General features: G+C 56.6%; 1 protein-coding gene across 1 annotated transcript in view; it reads left to right on the forward strand.

Annotated features, from left to right (window-relative positions):
• Positions 1 to 5137: 5137 nt before the first annotated feature.
• Positions 5138 to 18763, forward strand: part of LOC309679057 (tektin-3-like) — a gene marked incomplete at both ends in the record, with an annotated part of 48048 nt that continues 34422 nt past the window's right edge. Inside the window, 4 exons of the mRNA XM_082492288.1 lie at positions 5138 to 5144; positions 5441 to 5623; positions 6952 to 6962; positions 12125 to 12295. Of these exons, the coding sequence (XP_082348414.1) occupies positions 5138 to 5144; positions 5441 to 5623; positions 6952 to 6962; positions 12125 to 12295 (372 nt within the window). The remainder of the gene's footprint in view (positions 5145 to 5440; positions 5624 to 6951; positions 6963 to 12124; positions 12296 to 18763) is intronic.

Genomic DNA, 18763 nt, shown 5'->3' on the forward strand with positions numbered 1-18763 from the left:
TCTCCAGGAGGGGGGTCGGGCTGTGCCCCCACTCCTGGACAGGGAGGTCCTGCAGGCCCAGGTGCCCAAGCACGACCTGCAGCAGGCAGCGCAGTGCCGTGAAGTTGATGGCTCCGACCTCGCCGGGCTCAATGGCGACATCCAGCAGCTGGGAAAGGCTGAGCTGGGCCATCGCTGCTGCCCTGCTGAAAGGACAGTGGGACCTGAGGGGGACGGGAGCCTTTCTGCCTGCGGGGGAGCGGGATGGAGGGGAGGGATGGGCAGTCAGCAGCTTTCCCCCTCCTGGGGGGACAGGAGCCTTTCTGCCGAGGGGGGGACCGGGATGTGTGGGAGGAATAGGCAGTCGGCAGCCTTCCTCCTCCTCGTCTCCTTGTCCTCGTGCTCGTCCTCCTCCTCCTCGTCCTCCTCCTGCTCCTCCTGGCAGCAGAGTGACCACCCCGGTGTCAGGACGGGTGCTAAGGACAATGAGGTCACCCATTGCCGGGCAGCACCCCGTATCCGCAGAGATGACGGGCCCCGCCCCAGTCCCGGCCTGTCCTTGGGATGAAGTTATCCACAGGGATGGAGGCGTGCAGGGGCCCGGCGGCCTTTGCCACTTCCATACCCAAACCACAGCAGGCGCAGCCCGTGCTCGGTCAGAGGCACCTCCGCACAGGGTCTGTCCCTGTCCTGGGTGGCTGCACCATGTGGGGAGAGGGACGGTCACACCACCTGCTCTGGCTGAGACTGTCCCGGAGGAGACCAGTCCCAGCAAGGAAGCACCTGAATTACTTTTTTGGGCGTACGAGACAAGGCCGGGTTGGCAGAGGGGGGAAGGATTGGGGGGTCTGGGAAGGGCCGTTGGGAGCAGGAGTTCCCCAGAAATGCACTGGGATCATTGTCGAGGTTTTATTGTTAATTTAGAGGAAGGACACACTGCTGGGAGGGCACCAGCCCCAGGGCCCTCCAGCTGGTCTTTTCTACCCCCAGTTTGTTTTCATAGAATCATAGAATCACTATCATATCTAAATATATAGAATGTGTATAAATCCAGGCAGAAGGAAGCTGCAGCACAGAAGCGCTGCTGGGTGGGGGGTCCCTATGTCAGCCCTCTCCTAACATCCCTGCAGCGCAGCAGGAGACGGAATGATTAAATAACACTAAATCCCTTTTTAACAGCAGCTGTCCCTGCCCGGCTCTCCACTGCTGGACCGGTCTCACACTGTCCCACCGGTGCCCCCGTGCCTGGTAGAGATGGCCAGTGAACACGTCTACCCTTGCGCTCCACTGGCTGGGGCTTTTGGGCAGCGAGACGGGGGCACGGGCAGGATTAGCCTACACAGGGCCACTCGGGGGGTGTCCGTCACCCCCCAAACCGGGATGCTCCCACCTCCCCAGGCTCCTTTAGAGCCCCATGGGGTGGGAAACCCTCTCCGTCCTTTTACCCCATCTGCAGGATGAGCTGGGTGCTGCCAGAACGGGAATGGCAGTGGTGGCAGTCAGGGCATCACAAGTCCTCCCATCTGAGGGAGCGTCTGCCCATTTCCCAGGGGTTTCTGGTGCCCTCTGTGTCCCTGCTGGCATCCCCCGGGAGCCAGGCTGTGTCCCCAAAGTCCCCTTGCTGGTCCAGGGCACAGGGTGTGTCCCTGGTCCCTCCAGCCCCACCACTGAGCTCGGCCCCCACTGGGTGTCCACATCCAACTGGACGTCCTCAGCAGGAGCAGAGTGGCCCCAGTGTCCCCTGAGAACAGGAAGCGAAGGAGAGCTGTGGGTTAACAAGACGTTAAACACATTGTGAAACATCAAAGACCAGAAGGAAGAAGAAAACAAGCAGAAATGTTAACAGAAGACAACGCATAGACAGCTTGTGAGAACTCTGCTGATTCGAGAAGAATCCGCTTGTCTGGCAGCTATTTCGCAAAAGGATGTTGATGGGGGAAGATGCTAACGCTGATTATCCCAGTGAAAAAGTACTGAGAAACCAGAGAAACTATGAAAGTTGAGTTTGGTTGGTAATAAACGATTCTGGTTGCAGACCCAACCTCATACGCTACAGGGAGCAGCTTCACGGGCAGTCATGCAGCGGTGCGGACAGACCCCAGAACCCTCCGCCGTGTCCCCACTCCCTGTCGCCAAACCACCACCTCACAGGGCCAAACTCAAGGACACCCACGGAGCCCAAGGCTGCCCACCCCGCGCAGACCTCCCAGGTCCCATGGCCACAGCCACCCGGCCCCTCCCCAGACCCCTTAGTGCTTCGCTCCCCTCTGCACCTGCAGGCTTGGAGCAGCCCAGCCAGGGGAGCAGCAAACCCCCCCCACTCCCCAGGCCATGGCAGCCAGGCCTTTGGCTCTCCACCAGTGCCATTTGCTGCTCCACACCTGCTGGACCAGAGCTGCTTCCCAGACCAACGGGCTGCGCCGGCGGTTCAGGAGCAGCAGCTCCAGGCAGGATTTGGAAACCATCTCACGGTGCAAAATACCGGGCCCTGCCCCAAAATGTCCCGCCACTGTCCCCCGCTCCCACCCAGGGGCTGTATCGCACCCACCATGATTTGCTGATGGCAACATGGGGAGGACCCAGAGTGCAGGTTCATAGCCCCCCAAAAAAGCAGAAAAAAACCCAATAAAAACAGCTTGAAGGACTTTTATTAATTAAATAATAATAAATCAATTTTTAAAAAAAGCATTCCCTGCCCGCCTGCCCGATCCATCCGGGGGGGGGGGAGGGGCAAGGCCCTCTAGCCGGTCTGTTCTCCCCCCATTTTGTCTCCTTATATCCTCATATCTAAACATATCTAACGTGTACAAATCCAGGCAGAAGGAAGCTGCAGCACAGAGGCGCTGCTGGGTGGGGCGTCCCTATGTCAGCCCTCCCCTAACATCCCTGCAGCGTGGCAGGAGAGGGAATGCCTATCCCTCCTGAACAGCCTGTAGCCATCCACAGCCGCACGCCAGCCATGGGATTTGTCCCCTCAGGTTTCAGTAATGGCAACCAGGTCGTAGCGGCAGGGTGCCTTCCAGTTCCTCCTGTTTCTTGCCCATGCTGTGGGCATTGGTATAGAGGCACGTCAGCTGGGCTGTCGGCCATGTCACCTTCCCAGAGGAACACCCCTTGATGCCTTTGGGCAATGGTGTTGGCTCGGCAATGGCTCTTGGCTCCCATGACCTCAGGAGCCCCTGGCTCATCTCTCCAAGACTCCAAGTGTGCTGCAGTGTCGCCAGCGCCTCTCAGAGCAACAGACTGCAGGCCCTCGCTGGCACCCCGTCCCTCTAACCTTGCCGTGCCATCTCACAGCTTGTCACGGGCAAGCCTGATATTGTCCCCCTCTCCCTTCACACCCTGTTTACAGCCCTGTTGGGGAGCCCCACTAGCTCCTGAGCAAAGACCCTCTTCTCCCTTGGAAAAAGGTGAACCCCACCTGTGGGAGAGTAACTTAGGGATTTTTTGCTTCAGCCATTTTCTGGGTTTCAGCCACTTTGTATAGAGAATGATGACACGAGCAAGGTTGAGTAGCTTAGAACAACTCCTTAAAAGAAGAATGCGAATCGAGCCTGTGCTAGGCAAACCGATCGTGAAAGAATGCGCGCCCTAAAGTACCAAACCAAAGGGAAAAGGGACAGGAACTTGGGTGATTGAGGGGAAGGTGTAAATACCTGAAGTTTTGTAACTGGGTGGGCCTCTATTTGAGACACACCCGACTCAGCTGTCTCCCCCTTTTTGTTTTAACTAGTTTTTTCTATCTTTGCTTCAAAGGCTTTCTACATTCTAACCCCGAGCAAGCGTTTCTCACGCACCTGACACCAACAAGCCTGATGCCGTGTACACCACATTATCAAAATAACGCCATATTGGACTCTCTGTTCCCCTCAGTAGGCAGTCGACTACAACTATAACCCATTTTTCTTCCTCGTGGAGCTGGTTGTCATACAGGTGGTACGCCGTCCCGACCATACCAGCAGCTCTGCTCTACACAGACCATCGTCCACACCATCCACTGAGTGGCCTTCCACATCCACAGCCCCATCCCTGCTGTATGGCAGCACCCGGGAAGGCGAGGTGGGCACGGAGGGGCTCTGCCTGCCGCCCTGAGCGTGGACTTGTCTCCCTTTGCTCCTCCGCTTTACGCTGCTGCCTTCAGACTGGCAGGGGCATGACACAAAATCCCCTTATCGGGGGGGTTTCTGGCGGCCGTTCCTGTCTCAGGGAGGGCAGAGCACAGTCCCACAGCCTCCCTCCGCCTAAGCCTTCCTCCTTCCCCTCGCAGCTCTGCCACCGCGCTGAGCACCCCGCCCTGCCCACGACGCCCACCCCTCGCAGGGACGGCGGGCTCTGCCGGTCTCTGCAGCCCCAGCCCGGGGTGGCTGCACCTCTCGCCAACGGCTCTCCCCGCTGCAGCACGCGGAGAACATGGCGTCCCGCGGAGGAGGGGGACGGTGCGCTGACCGAGCTCGGCCGGGCTGGGCGGGGGACCACGCCCCCCCCCCGCGAGCCCCGCCCCATCTGCCGCGCGCCGCTTCCCGCCCTCTGCACCCCGCCCCTCCCCACCGCGCGCCGCTTCCCGCCCGTGGCAGCGCCGCTGCTCGCTCGCCCGCCCTCCCGGGGCCGCTGCAGGCACCGGGCGGTCGCGGCTGCCGGGCCCCCCCCGGCCTCCTCAGCGCCTCCCGCCAGAGCTGCCGGCTCCCGGCGGCTCTCTCCGCGGCCCCGGCGGCTCCCCGCCTGAGGAAAAAGCCCCGCTGGGCGCCCAGACCGGCCGCTGCGGCGGGGCCGGGCCGGCTGCGGAGCAGCTCCGGGCGGCGACTGAGGTGCCTTTGCAGTTGTGATGTGAACCCCCAGCAGACCCCGAGCTCTCCCCACAGCCCGCAGGTGTAAAGCCCCCACAGGCTCCGTGGGACGCGGGCAGTGATGCTCATGGGGGGACAGAGTTACCTGGGGGGGGCGAGATCTGCGGGGACGTGGAACGGGGAGGAAGCCGCTGTGCCCCTACATCCCCCCCCACAGCTCTTGTTTGCATCTTGCAGCTCCAACAGGGCGGCCCAGCACCATCTGGAGAAGGACCTGGCCAACAAACAGGTGGCCCACCACATCGACGACAAGTGCCACCAGCTGAGGAACTACTCCCAGGGCATCCACTACTACCGAGGGGTGGAGCGCATCGATGCCAGGTGAGTGCATCTTCCTTTGCTCCTATCGCTCTAGTAAACGGGCTTTATCTGCACCCAGGAGTTTTTCCCTTTCCTCTTCTTTTCTCCCTCTTCTGCCACACTTCTGATCAAGACGCCGCATGGTCCTAGCTGCCGGCTGGCCTTAAGCCATGACATAGAGTCAATTTAAAAGCCTAGATTGAAGCTACATTTAATCCCCGCTGCTCCCTGGCAGGGTGCGTGCCTGCCCACGTCCAGCTTCAGCAGCACGGGCTTAGTGGGGGCCTCTCCTTACCTCCCCAGGATCTCGGTGCCAGCGTCATGGGCCAAGTTCACCAATAGCAGCATCCTCGGCTTTCAGAGCATGCGGGCTGCCTCCACCAAGCTGGGCGATGACATCCAAAGCCTGCTGGTGGTGACGGCCAACGAGATGTGGCGGCAATTGAAAAACACCAACATTGCCTTTACGAACCGCATCTCTGAGACAGCTGATGCCAAGGGCAGGATCCAGACCCACCTGGCCAAGGTAGCCGGAAGCCCTCCCTTTCGCTGGGGCACTGTCACTTCCCAGTGACACCTCTGAAGCGGGACCCTCCACGCAGCCCTGGCCCAAGCAGAGGAACGGGCACCACCAGAAGCTACTTCTAGTATCATTTTCTCTTTGAAACTCAGAGTGCTGGGGCCTTTCTTCTTGCAGCAGGATGAGTTGGCACTGTGATTTCATCCCAGGGACAGTGCATCCCAGCTGACAGCCTGCTGGTGGATGGGAGAAAAGGGAAATGACGTTGTCGCTTGAGAATATCTTTTTTCATTTATGCATGCGTTTCTTTTTTACGCCAGACCCTGCAAGGATTATTCCAGCTTGAGCGGAATATTGAAACCATCCAAAAGGCCATCAAGGACCACGGGCCTCCGTTAAAAGTGGCTCAGACGCGGCTGGATGCGTGCATGTGGAGGCCAAACGTGGAGCTGTGCCGGGACACTGCCCAGCTGCGGTACGGCGGGAGCGCGGGGCCGGCGGGGTCCTTGAGGAGTCCCGGGTGGTCGCACCCAGGAGTATCACTGGGTGGCAAAATTAATACGGGGCTGTTTGTTTCCTAATGAGTTCTTCAACGAGTGCACTGATAGACTCCCAAGCACCCAGCAGGTATCCCAGCCTTTGGGTGCTGGGAGAGCTCTGCCCCCGCGGCCGGGTACTGCCTGATGCCACCCCATGAGGGGCTGGATTTTTCCCACTAGGGGAAACCTCTTCTTCTCTCTCACCTGCTTCCCGGCGGCCGGGTGTGGTCAGCTCCTGCCAGAAACGGGGCGGTGGTTTGCGTGAGTCTGAGCACGCTGAAGGGGGAAAGCCTGTGCCCAAGGGGCCCATCTGCAATGCCGGCCTAGAAACCACCCCCAGCACAGGACCGTTAACCAGGGCTTCTTGCTCTTTTCCAGCCTTGTCAATGAGGTCCACAACATCAACGAGACCCTCCAGAGCCTTCAGCAGCGCCTGAACCACATCGAGGGCGCGCTGCAAACTCTGGTTAGTGCCAAGGCTCTCCTGCAGCACGACCTGGCCATCAAAGCCAACTCTCTATTCATTGACCAGGAGAAACGCATGGGGATGCGCAAGACCTTCCCCAGCACTGCGCGGCTGCTGCGTCCCTCTTAGGTGTTGCGGTGTGATTCCTAGTTTTGCTTAGGTAGTTTGAAACCCCGTGATTAGACTTCCCCTTTCTGATGAAGCCCTTAGTAGAAATTAAGTAAGTTATCACTTTGTGTGTTAGAGGGTCTACCAGGATTTTTTTTTCCTTTGTTTTATTTTGCTTCCGCTGCTCTTTCACAGCGTGCCAGAAAGTAACGGGAATATCTTCAATGAAGAGTAAATCCACTCATGGGGGTTCATTCCTACCCTTTCAGTCTGTGAATTGAGGAGAAAAACTGTCGCGCCTTCCTCCTTTTGAGTCTCTCTGACGTGGAAGAGCAGAGGGTGAAGCCGTGCCGGCTGTCTGGAATCCCCTCCCTGCCCTCCATTGCCTTAGCATGGCTTTGAGGAGGGTCAGTTCTGAGATCTGCCCAGGCGCAGAGGGGAGGCTGCCGGGTCGGTAGTTGCCAGGGCTCTCCTTTCCACCCTTTATACAAACAGGTGCAGAGTTGCCCTTTTCCCAGTCCCCGAGGACTTCACCTGACAGCCATCACTTTTGCAGTATCACCTTCCCAGACGAAGGCCCCTCGATGCCTTTGGGGTGTTTCAGTGGGGTATTTCACTGAGGAGGGCCACGAAGATGCTCCGAGGGCTGGAGCACCTCTCCTATGAGGAAAGGCTGAGAGAGTTGAGGGTGTTCAGCCTGGAGAAGAGAAGGCTCCGATGAGACCTTCTTGCGGCCTTCCAGTACCTCAAGGGCCTACAGGAGAGCTGGGGAGGGACTTTTAACAAGGGCGTGTAGTGATAGGATGAGGGGGAATGGCTTCAAACTGGAAGAGGGGAGATTTAGATTAAATATCAGGAAAAAGTTCTTTCCTGTGCGGGTGTTGAGGCCCAGGCCCAGGTTGCCCAGAGAAGCTGTGTCTGCCCCATCGCTGGAGGTGTTGAAGGCCAGGTTGGAGGGGGCTTGGGGCAACCTGGTCTCGTGGGAGGTGTCCCTGCGCATGGCAGAGGGGTTGGAACTCCATCATCTTGAAGGTCCCTTCCAAGCTAAATAATTCTATGATTCTATGATTTGGGGGTCAGCGAGGGGCTCCCCCACGTTACAGCACGACCAGTCAGGTGGGTCCCAGCAGACCCCTACCAAGCCCCCCCCATGCCACCACCACGCTACATGGCTCTTCCTCGACAGCTGCCTCACCACCTTGCCCACCCCTGCCATGATATTAAGGGGTCCACCACCTCCTGCAGCATAAACACTTGAGCTTCTCCTACCATGGGAAAAGGACACAAGGTTTTGAGGGGCTGTTGGCAGAGGAAGGGAGAGCCCCAGATATCTCCAGGGGCTGCCCAGGTCCAAAGCTGGCTCTTTCTCCTCACCAACCTGCTCAGCCTCCTCTCCCTCTCCTCCATGGTCAGTGTCCAACCCTCCAGCCCTCCTCCTGCCGGTCCCAGCCTCTGCCGTGGTGGTGGGTGTCTCAGAGATGGCCATGACCATCTTTTTCCACTGGCCATGTGCAGAGATCACAGCAGCCCAGGCCTCACCCCGAGAGTCCTTGGCTATCCACCTTTTATGATCCACTCATCATTTTAAACGGAACGTGGGAAACCCAGGAAAACCCTGGGAAGTCTGCTGTGTTTCCCGGCCAGATGGAGCCTGCTGCAGCACTGCGTGTAACTCGTGCAGCTCGTCCCTCGGCGCCAGCCTTGGTTTCGTAGGGACATAAAATCTTGAAGCCTGTTTGGATCCTTAGAGTGCCCTGGGGCAGTTGGGAGTGTGCGCTGCCTGAGAACATCCTTGTCCTTCGGCGTGACAGCAGAGGCTGTGCCACACAGAGTTTAACTTTGTATTCATCCTCCATCAATTACTGTGACTTTTGAGCGTTATTCTGCTATTGGATAGACAATTGATCCCTTTCGGGCAGGTACAGTGTTTACAGGAGAGAGGAATAGTCAAAAGAGGCATAAAACTACGACTGGACAATGTTATGGGTACGTGTAGACCCACGACGGATGCTATAAAAGATCTGGATCTGGGTATTTTGAGAAGGGCAGCTTATGGTCCAGCGTAGTGCTATATTAATAGACAGTGAGGATGTAGAGCTGTGACAGAAATACCATTGGCCATATTGGCAACAAGGGCACATTGCTGAGTCATGGATAGTTTACTGTCTACCGGGACCCCCAGATCCTTCTCCTCAGAGCTACTTCCGAGCAGGTCCGCCCCTAACCTATACTGGTGCTTTACATTCTTCTTCCGCAGGTGGACCTTGGTGCAGGACCTTGCACTTGCTTTTGTTGAACCTCATTAGGTTCTTCTCTGCCCAGCTCTCCAGCCTGTCTAGGTCACGCGGGATGGCAGCACGGTCCTCTGGGGTGTCAGCCACCCCACCCACCTTGGTATCATCAGCAAACTTGCTGAGGATACACTCTGTCCCCTCATCTAGGTCATTAATGAATATATGAAACAAAACCGGACCAAGATTTGACCCCTAGGGGACACCGATGGTTACAGGCATGCTGTAAAAGATCTGGATCTGGGTATTTTGAGAAGGGCAGCTTATGATCCAGCGTAGTGCTATATTAATAGACAATGAGAATGTAGAGCTGCGACAGAAAGACTGACAGCTTTTGGCTGAGATTTTGTGCTTTGGTATCTGAATGGATCCCTGGAAATTCCAGTTCAGTCACCTCGGCAAACCTGGGGTGCCGTGCCGAGAATGGGCACCCCCGCATAACATCAGCCTCCTGTTTTCACCCTGTTTTTCGTGGTGTTTTTTCTGATTCTGAGCTACGACAGTCGAGGCTTCGGAACAAACATATCTATCAAAACTGGATATGCCCCACCAGAACTGGGAGCGGTAGTTTAGTCATTTTAGTGACTTTGCTGCTGCTGGAGATGCAGTCACAATTAAGGACCCCAGTTTAATTGCTTGACTAAATGGAGATGATGTGAGTAGTCTACTTAATTCGGTGTGGTACCCAGAGCAGGAGGGATTTGGGGACCACTTACTGGGTGCAGTTGATAACTTTTTGCGTGAAGGTCACTTAGCTCGTGAATTTGACTGTTTTGCCCGTGCCAATGCTAAGCATGTGTAGCTTTTAGGTACATCGCTTGAAAAGCCATTCCAGATGTTACGGTGGGACCAAAGCTTCATGCATTTTGGTGTCCCTTGGCATCCCTGTGCATGGTGGTGCTCATGGGAGCTTCCCCAGAAAGTCCTGGTCTGCGTGCTTTGCAGAGCACCCGTGGGCCTTTCACAATATTATCTGATTCGTACTGCTGCATTTAGCAAATCCTTCAGAAACGGTGCGGTTGCCTACGACAATGCCTGCTGCCCCTCGTCGTGCAGCGATTCACCTGAGCCAAATTAGCTGCGGGCAGGCAGAGAGAGCGGGCATAGAAGGAGGCTGGGAGCGCTGCAAGGAGCAGAGAGCAGGGCTGGTACCAGGGTGTGCGCGCGTCCTGCGAGGGGCAGAGGTCGGCTTGCTTTAACTGGCATGATTGTCTCGGGTTTAGCTATGGGCAAGCAGCTTTTTACTTCTGTTGGATGGAGTTGGTTCTTCACCCGGCTGGAGCGAGACGTGTGTTTAGAGTGAAACCAAAGTGTGCGAACCTTTGCGTACACAAACCAGTGTGAGTTATCTCTTGTGTCAGACCTCTGGCAGCAGAGGCACGGCTTTCTCATGGAGGCCAGCTCCGCGTGCCTGTGCGCAGAAAGCAGGAGCGGTGGGACAGGGTGTCACTGCACTCACGAGAAGCTGTAAACCATTTTGGTACCGTCTCAGCCCTCATCTGCAATAACGGGGAAAATGAGAGGCAACTGAAAAAGGCTGTGGGAAGACGGACGGAATGGCCTGAGTATTGGATGAGGGCAGTGGTTTGCCCATCAGGAGCTCTGCTTTGCCTATGGCTGGCACTTGGTTGCCCAAGGGCTGTACTGCGTTGCCCATTGGCGGCACCGGGGATTGTCCATGGACAGGCTCAAGTTGCCCAGCAAAGGCATGAGGTAGCACACAGCATGCGCTGAGTTGCCCAGGGGTGGCCCCGCGTTGCCCATGGAGAGCCCTGGCTTGCCCAATGGCTACATCAGGTTGCCACAGTGGCTGCAGGGAGTAGGCAGGACGGAACCCGGTGACTCAGCACCTTGTGCCAGTGGCAACACTGCCCTGGTTCCGTGACACAGAGCGCACTGGGGATGCTCCAGTGTCTGGCAGAGCTTCGACCTGATCGTACGGCACAGCAGCGAGCAGCAGCCCCCCCGGCACCCCCAAGCCTCTGCAGGGACAGGGTACGTACCTTACCTGGGAGGGGAGGACTGAAAAAGCAGGGATTTCTCCTACTGCCCCCAACAGCTCCTCTGTCCTCCAGATGGACCCGGAGCCGGGGATCGGGGCATCCCATCATGCGTCCTGTTGAGGGCTGGCAGAAAGTGTCACCCTGGGGTGGCTTTACCGAGGGGGATGCAGGGGTGTTTGTTTCGGCTGGAAATGCAGGGAAAAGTAAGCCCGGTCCATTCCCGAGGGATTTTCCTCCCTTCCTTAAGTGTGTGCCTGTCAGGAGCTGAAGGGCAGTAATAGAGCAATAGCACCCACAGTGCCGTAAGCAGTTCTTGGGAGACAAATCTTCACGTGTGGCCCTTCCTCCTAGGACTGCTCCAAGGCTGGTGTTTGCAAAGGACTCCGAAAAGCTTTTCTGAGAGATCTTCTTCTGAAGCGCAGTGATTTGACATCAGGTGAGCCACAGACTTTCTTCTTCCTTTACAAGGCAAGAGACGGCTGTTCTGCTGAGGCTGATAGGGGGGTATGGGCGGGGTGGTTCAAATGTGGCTATAGTCAGCTCACCCGCAGACTCCTCACTCGAGCATTCGATGCAAGTGACGAGAGAGGGGTTTGTTTGTCTCTGCATTTCGGGACCTGACGCTCGATGCTGACAGCAGAGTCAAATCCTTTTCCCTACACAAATGCTTGGGATGGTGTCAGAGGGGATTTGCTCTCAAGAGCTTTAGGCCTCGACTGGGGATGCGTGGGTGCTGTGTGCATCGCTGGTGGTGTTAGAAGTTGCATGTGTGGCTGTAAGGGGTAAGGCAAGGAGCTTACTGAGTGGGTTTGTCTTCTCTCTCCTCCTCTGTGCAGGACACGGACCGAAGAGCGGTGTTGCAGAATGCAGCCTGTCAGCTCTCCCTTAACAGCAAAGTTTGCCCATGCAAGATCCATCCCCTCCAACTTTCTCCCTCCCATCAGCCCCGTGGCTTCCAGCTACAAGAATGGATTTCCTGAGCGCCCGTCATCTCAGAGCTTCAGCCGCCCCTGGATGCCCAACAGCTACTACAGAACAGCTGCCCTCAAACCAACTTTGGCTGCCTTTTCCCAGATTGCCCAGGGCATCCCCGACAGCAAGAGGCTTCCATCTATTTCCAGCAGGACAACCGTATTCCACCGCTACACCCCCGAAGACTGGTACAGGTCCAACCACACCAACTATAAGGAGTCAGAGACAGCCCGACAAAATGTGAAGCTCCTGAGAGTTGATAACTCCCTCATGGTTCAGGATAACTAACAGAAGACGAAGAACACGCAACAGGAAAGCACCAAAGACCTGAGTGTACGGGCTAATGATATCGAGTTTTGGAAGTCTGAGCTCTTCCATGAGCTAGACAAGATGATTGGGGAGACCAACGCGCTCAGCGATGTGAAGAACAGGCTGGAGAGAGCCTTGGCGGAGACGGAGGCCCCTCTCCAGGTAAGCACCCCATCCAGTGGGCTGCAAGCTGCAGCCGCTGCTGAAACATCTGCAGCTGTTCAAACCTCTAATTAAGTTTCCCTGCAGCTCCGTAACGTCTAGAAAGGTTTTATGAAGGGCCCGTGAGTTAAGTTAGTAATAAACCAACCCCTTGTCATCTGCTGCATCCCCTACCAGCACGTGCTGAGCCCATCAGAGCAGCGTTTCTTAACCACCTATTTTCAGAGGTGCTCCATGCAAAATCCCCGTTTGGGAGACAAAAGCCCCATGTGTCACTGCGCGGCTCTGGCGAGGTCAGCATCAAGGCTGACACAGGTCCCTGATTTCGGCTGTGGTTGCACCAGGGACGCGTGTGCTCCCTCATGTCGATGCGATGCTGATGTGGCAGCTCGGCTGCTCGTTCTCAGCTAAAACAGCTGCCCCGGGCAGTTTTTTTTCCCCTGCTGCCATCTCTGTGCACACCTAGAATGTCTTTTCTTCTTCCGTTACTTGTGATGGGGAGCGTCCCTCGAGAGAACCCTGCCCCTGCAGCCAGCACTGATGGCATGTCCCCAACAGGTTGCTGAGGAGTTCTTGCGCCAGCAGGAGAAGAGGATGGGCATCGACCTGGTCCGTGATGACGTGGAGGAACAGCTCTTCACTGTAAGTTTGGCAACATAGAGCAGGTGTTGCAGGTGCTCTCTGTACCTCAACTGCCCGAAAGAGGCTTTGCAGCCCCTTCCTTAGTGCCGGTGAGGTGCCAAACTCTCCAAAGCCCCCAAACCTGCCGGGCCAGGGAGAGGAGCTGCAGACCCAGCGGTGTGTTTGTGTAGCGTATCGGGGTGCTCTGTCCCTCTTCAAGGGGTTGGTGAGAGCGTCCTGCCTTTCCCAGCCCTGCCAGAGCGGCACCTCTCTGTGTCTATGGCACATACCTATGGTATAGCTCTACATCTGTGTCACACACATACGCACACACAGATCTGGAGAAGGCGGTGTGCGCCTGAGAGCTTGCCCGCTTTTCCCAGCTCCGTTAGTTGGGATAAGGAAAGAGTGGGCTCCTGCAGACAGGAGGGCTGAAAATGGACTGGATGTGGAGCACTAATCCCCTGCCTGCAGTAGCTGGGGCTTCACAGACGCAATGGGTTTGTGCTGAAGTCAAGTGAGCTGAGAGCAGCACATGCCTTCCTCCAGCGCAGCTGAAGGCTTCTTAGAAATTCAGAGTGGGGATTTACAGCAGAGTCAAGTCCATCTCCTCTTGTCCCGTATGGATGGGATTGGTCCTGGGGAGGAAAACATTTTGGGAGCCAAAAGGGCAGGTGCTGGTTTGGGGATGAGTGTGAGCAGGACGAGTGTTTCTGGAGACTGACGGGGCCATGTTTTGCCTTTGCCCAGGAAGTGGATGTCATCCGGTCATGCCAAGAGAGGATGCAGCAGCACCTGGAGAAGGCAAAAGCCCAGCTCGGGTAAGGAGGAGCTCCTTCTCTCCTGCCCCAGGGCTGAGGTGCCTTTGCAGTTGTGATGTGAACCCCCAGCAGACCCCGAGCTCTCCCCACAGCCCGCAGGTGTAAAGCCCCCGCTGGCTCCATGGGATGCGGGCACTGATGCTCATGGGGGGACAGAGCTACCTCGGGGGGCGAGATCTGCGGGGACGTGGAACGGGGAGGAAGCCGCTGCGCCCCTACATCCCCACCCACAGCTCTTGTTTGCATCTTGCAGCTCCAACAGGGCGGCCCAGCACCATCTGGAGAAGGACCTGGCCAACAAGCAGGTGGCCCACCGCATCGACGACACGTGCCACCACCTGAGGAACTCCTCCCAGGGCATCCACTACTACCGAGGGGTGGAGCGCGTCGATGCCACGTGAGTGCATCTTCCTTTGCTCCTATCGCTCTAGTAAACTGGCTTTATCTGCACCCAGGAGTTTCTCCCTTTCCCCTCTTTTGCTCCCTCTTCTCCCCGCCCTTCTGGGGCAGGGGCTGCATGGTCCTAGCTACCGGCTGGCATTAAACAATGACATAGAGTCAATTTAAAAGCCTAGATTGAAGCTACATTTAATCCACACTGTTCCCTGCGTGCCCGCCCCTGTCCAGCTTCAGCAGCACGGGCTTACCGGGGGCCTCCCTCTCCTTACCTCCCCAGGATCTCAGTGCCAGCGTCATGGGCCAAGTTCACCAACGACAACATCCTCCGCTCCCAGAGCGTGCGGGCCGCCTCCGCCAAGCTGCGCCATGACATCCAAAGCTTGCTGGTGGTGACGGCCAATGAGATGTGGAGGCAATTCAACAGCACCAACATTGCCTTTACGAACCGCATCGCTGAGACAGCTGATGCCAAGGGCAGGATCCAGACCCACCTGGCCAAGGTAGCCGGAAGCCCTCCCTTTCGCTGGGGCACTGTCACTTCCCAGTGACACCTCTGAAGCGGGACCCTCCACGCAGCCCTGGCCCAAGCAGAGGAACGGGCACCACCAGAAGCTGCTTCTAGTATCATTTTCTCTTTGAAACTCAAAGACTCAGTGCGCTGGGGACTTTCTTCTTGCAGCAGGATGAGTTGGCACTGTGATTTCATCCCAGGGACAGTGCATCCCAGCTGACAGCCTGCTGGTGGAGGGGAGAAAAGGGAAATGACGTTGTCGCTTGAGAACATATTTTTTCATTTCTGTATGCGATTCTTTTTTATACCAGACCCTGCGAGAAATATTCCACCTTGAGAGGAATATTGAAACCATCCAAAAGGCCATCAAGGACCACGGGCCTCCGTTAAAAGTGGCTCAGACGCGGCTGGATGCGCGCACGCGGAGGCCAAAGGTGGAGCTGTGCCGGGACACTGCCCAGCTGCGGTACGGCGGGAGCGCGGGGCCGGCGGGGTCCTTGAGGAGTCCCGGGTGGTCGCACCCGGGAGCATCACTGGGTGACCAAATTAATGCGGGGGTGTTTGTTTCCTAATGAGTCCTTCCACAAGTGCACTGATAGACTCCCAAGCACCCAGCAGGTATCCCAGCCTTTGGGTGCTGGGAGAGCTCTGCCCCCACGGCCGGGTACCGCCTGATGGCCCCCCGCGAGGGGCTGGATTTTTCCCACTTGGGGAAAACTCTTCTTCTCTCCCGCCTGCTTCCCAGCAGCCGGGTGTGCTCGGCTCCTGCCAGAAACAGGGGGTCTGCGTGAGTCTGAGCACTCTGAAGGGGGAAAGCCTGTGTCCAAGGGGCCCATCTGCAATGCCGGGCTAGAAACCACCCCCGGCACGGGACCGTTAACCAGGGCTTCTTGCTCTTTTCCAGCCTTGTCAACGAGGTCCACATCATCGACGAGACCCTCCAGAGCCTTCAGCAGCGCCTGAACCACACCGAGGATGCGCTGCAAACTCTGGTTCGTGCTAAGGCTCTCCTGCAGCACGACCTGGCTGTCAAAGCCAACTCTCTTTTCATAGACCAGGAGAAATGCATGGGGATGCGCAAGACCTTCCCCAACACTGCGCGGCTCCTGGGTCCCTCTTAGGTGTTCTGTGTTGTGGAGTGATTCTTAGTTTTGTTTAGGTAGTTTGAATCCCCGTGATTAGACTTCCCCTTTCTGATAAAACCCTTAGTAGAAATTAAATTTATCGCTTTGTACGTTATATGGTCTTCCAGGAATTTTTTCCCCATTGGTGCCGGCTGTCTGGAATGCCCTCCCTGCCCTCCATTGCCTTAGCATGGCTTCGAGGAGGGTCAGTTCCGGGATCTGCCCAGGCGCAGAGGGGAGGCTGATGGGTCGGTAGTTCCCAGGGCTCTCCTTTCCACCCTTTTTACAAATAGGTGCAATGTTGCCCTTTTTCCAGTCCCCGAGGACTTCACCTGACTGCCATCACTTTTGCAGTATCACTTTCCCAGACGAAGGCCCCTCGATGCCTTTGGGGTGTTTCACTCGGGTATTTCACTGAGGAGGGCCACGAAGATGCTCCGAGGGCTGGAGCACCTCTCCTATGAGGAAAGGCTGAGAGAGTTGAGGGTGTTCAGCCTGGAGAAGAGAATAAGGTCTTCGTGGAGAGACCTTCTTGCGGCCTTCCACTACTCAAGGGCCTACAGGAGAGCTGGGGAGGGACTTTTAACAAGGGCGTGTAGTGATACGATGAGGGGGAATGGCTTCAAACTGGAAGAGGGGAAATTTAGATTAAATATTAGGAAGAAATTGTTCACCCTGAGGGTGGTGAGACACTGGCCCAGGTTGCCCAGAGAAGTCGTGGCTGCCCAGTCCCTGGAGGTGTTCAAGACCAGGTTGGACGGGCCTTGAGTAACCTGGTCTGGTGGGAGGTATCCCTGACCATAACAGGGGTATTGGAACTCCATCATCTTGTAGGACCCTTCCAACCCAAACCAGTCAAAGGTTCTATGATTCTATGATTTGGGGGACAGTGAGGGGCTCCCCTACGTTACAGCACAACCAGCCAGGGGGGTCCCAGCAGACCCCTAGCAAGCCCCCCCCATGCCACCACCATGCTACATGGCTCCTCCTCGGCAGCTGCCTCACCACCTTGCCCACCACCTGCCATGACTGGTGGAAGGAGTTCACCACCTCCTGCAGCTTCTCATAGCGCTGGAGGAGCTGTAGCCCACCTGTGCTCTGGTGTCCGTGCTGCAGACGGGGCATGCTGCCTGCGCCTCTGCCTGCTCCTGCCCCCTGAGCTCTCTATCGCCCTCAGCTTGTGCTGCTGCTGCAGGGAGGGGAGAAGAATTGGCTCTGACAAGGCATGGATGCAGCCACGGAGCCCAGGGACCGTGGTGGCTCCACGGCCCCAGCCAGCACAGGGAACGTGCCACATCCAGCTCCTTCAGCTCCTGCTTTAACTCCTGCAGCACAGCCCTGGCCCCTGAGACGCCCGCACGGGCAGCCTTAGCCTCCATGGGCTGCTTGGGGAACAGGGATCTGCTGGGGAGGGTCCAGCAAAGGGCTACAAAGGTGATGAGGGGATTGGAGCATCTTTCTTACGAGGAAAGGCTGAGGGAATGGGGTCTTTTCAGTCTGGAGAAGAGAAGAGTGAGGGGGGATCTTATCAGTGCTTATAAATACTCAAAGGGAGGGTGCCAGGGGGATGGGAACAGTCTTTGTTCAGTGGTGCCCAGTGACAGGAGAAGAGGGAACGGGCACAAACTGGAACCTAAGAAGTTCCATCGAAACCTGAGGAGGAACTTCTTTCCTGTGAGGGTGGCAGAGCAAGAGGTGGGGGAGCCTCTTACTCTGGAGCCATTCCAAACCCGCCTGGACGCCGTCCTGTGCAACTGCTGTAAGGTGCCCCTGCTCTGGCAGGGGGGGGGACTGGGGGAGCTCCAGAGGGCCCTTCCAACCCTCACCAGTCTGGGAGTCTGTGATTCTTGGAGTCTGGGAGTCTGTGATTTTCAGTAGGTCTGGTCTTGCTGAAGGACTAAGGGGGTTTGAAGGGAGTCTGGCTTCATCTGCCCTCGGGCAGTTAGACGTCGAGTCTGGGTGTGGGTCTGCGCACCTCTTATGGGACACGGGAGAAATGCACCTTCCCTTGCACCGTTTGCCTAATGCTGAAGGAAAGCATCGGAGGTAGCGCAGATAACGGCCTCTGGAGAGACCCATTTCTTCCTACCGACTGTCAATGAAATTATCTAGGATGCGATGTTGAAACTTAGGTGCGGTGACTCCTGTTCAGCGTGTCCCCCACGGGCCAAAGTGGGGCAGGTGGGCTCCTGTGACGTGTCCCGTGTAGCTCCTGAGCTCCAGGGCAATTTTGTGGGAGGCCAGAGGTATGTCAGCGTAAAATGGCATTGGCGTCTCCCCGCAGCGGGTCTCGCTGGTTGACCTCCACCGTTTTCTCAGTGCCTTTGAGGAATTACAAAAGTGGTGCCTGGGAGAAGCGTACCAGTGCTTCTGGGTAAAAGTGTTAGCAAGGTCTTGCAGCCTGTCCCAGTGATGGTGGGGGATGGTGAATTGTGTGACAGCAAAGACATGAGGGGTAGTGATAATTTGTTAGCTACAGTAGTGTCTGAGTATGATCAGGTGCGAATTAGGGCTTGTCCACCCAAGAAAGTGGCAGGACGATTAGCCCAGCTGAAGTGCATCTATACTAATGCACGCAGCATGGGAAATAAACAGGAGGAGCTGGAGGCCATTGTACAGCAAGGAAACTATGATATAGTTGCCATCACAGAAACGTGGTGGGAGGACATACACAGGTGGAGTGCTGTAATTGATGGCTACCAACTCTTCAAAAAGGATAGGCAAGGTGGTGGGGTGGCCCTCTATGTTAGAGGCAATTTTGAATGTCTGGAACTTAACAGTGTGAATGACAACA

The sequence above is a fragment of the Vanellus vanellus genome (genome assembly GCF_965231255.1).
Source record: "Vanellus vanellus genome assembly, chromosome: 17".
Taxonomy (NCBI): domain Eukaryota; kingdom Metazoa; phylum Chordata; class Aves; order Charadriiformes; family Charadriidae; genus Vanellus; species Vanellus vanellus.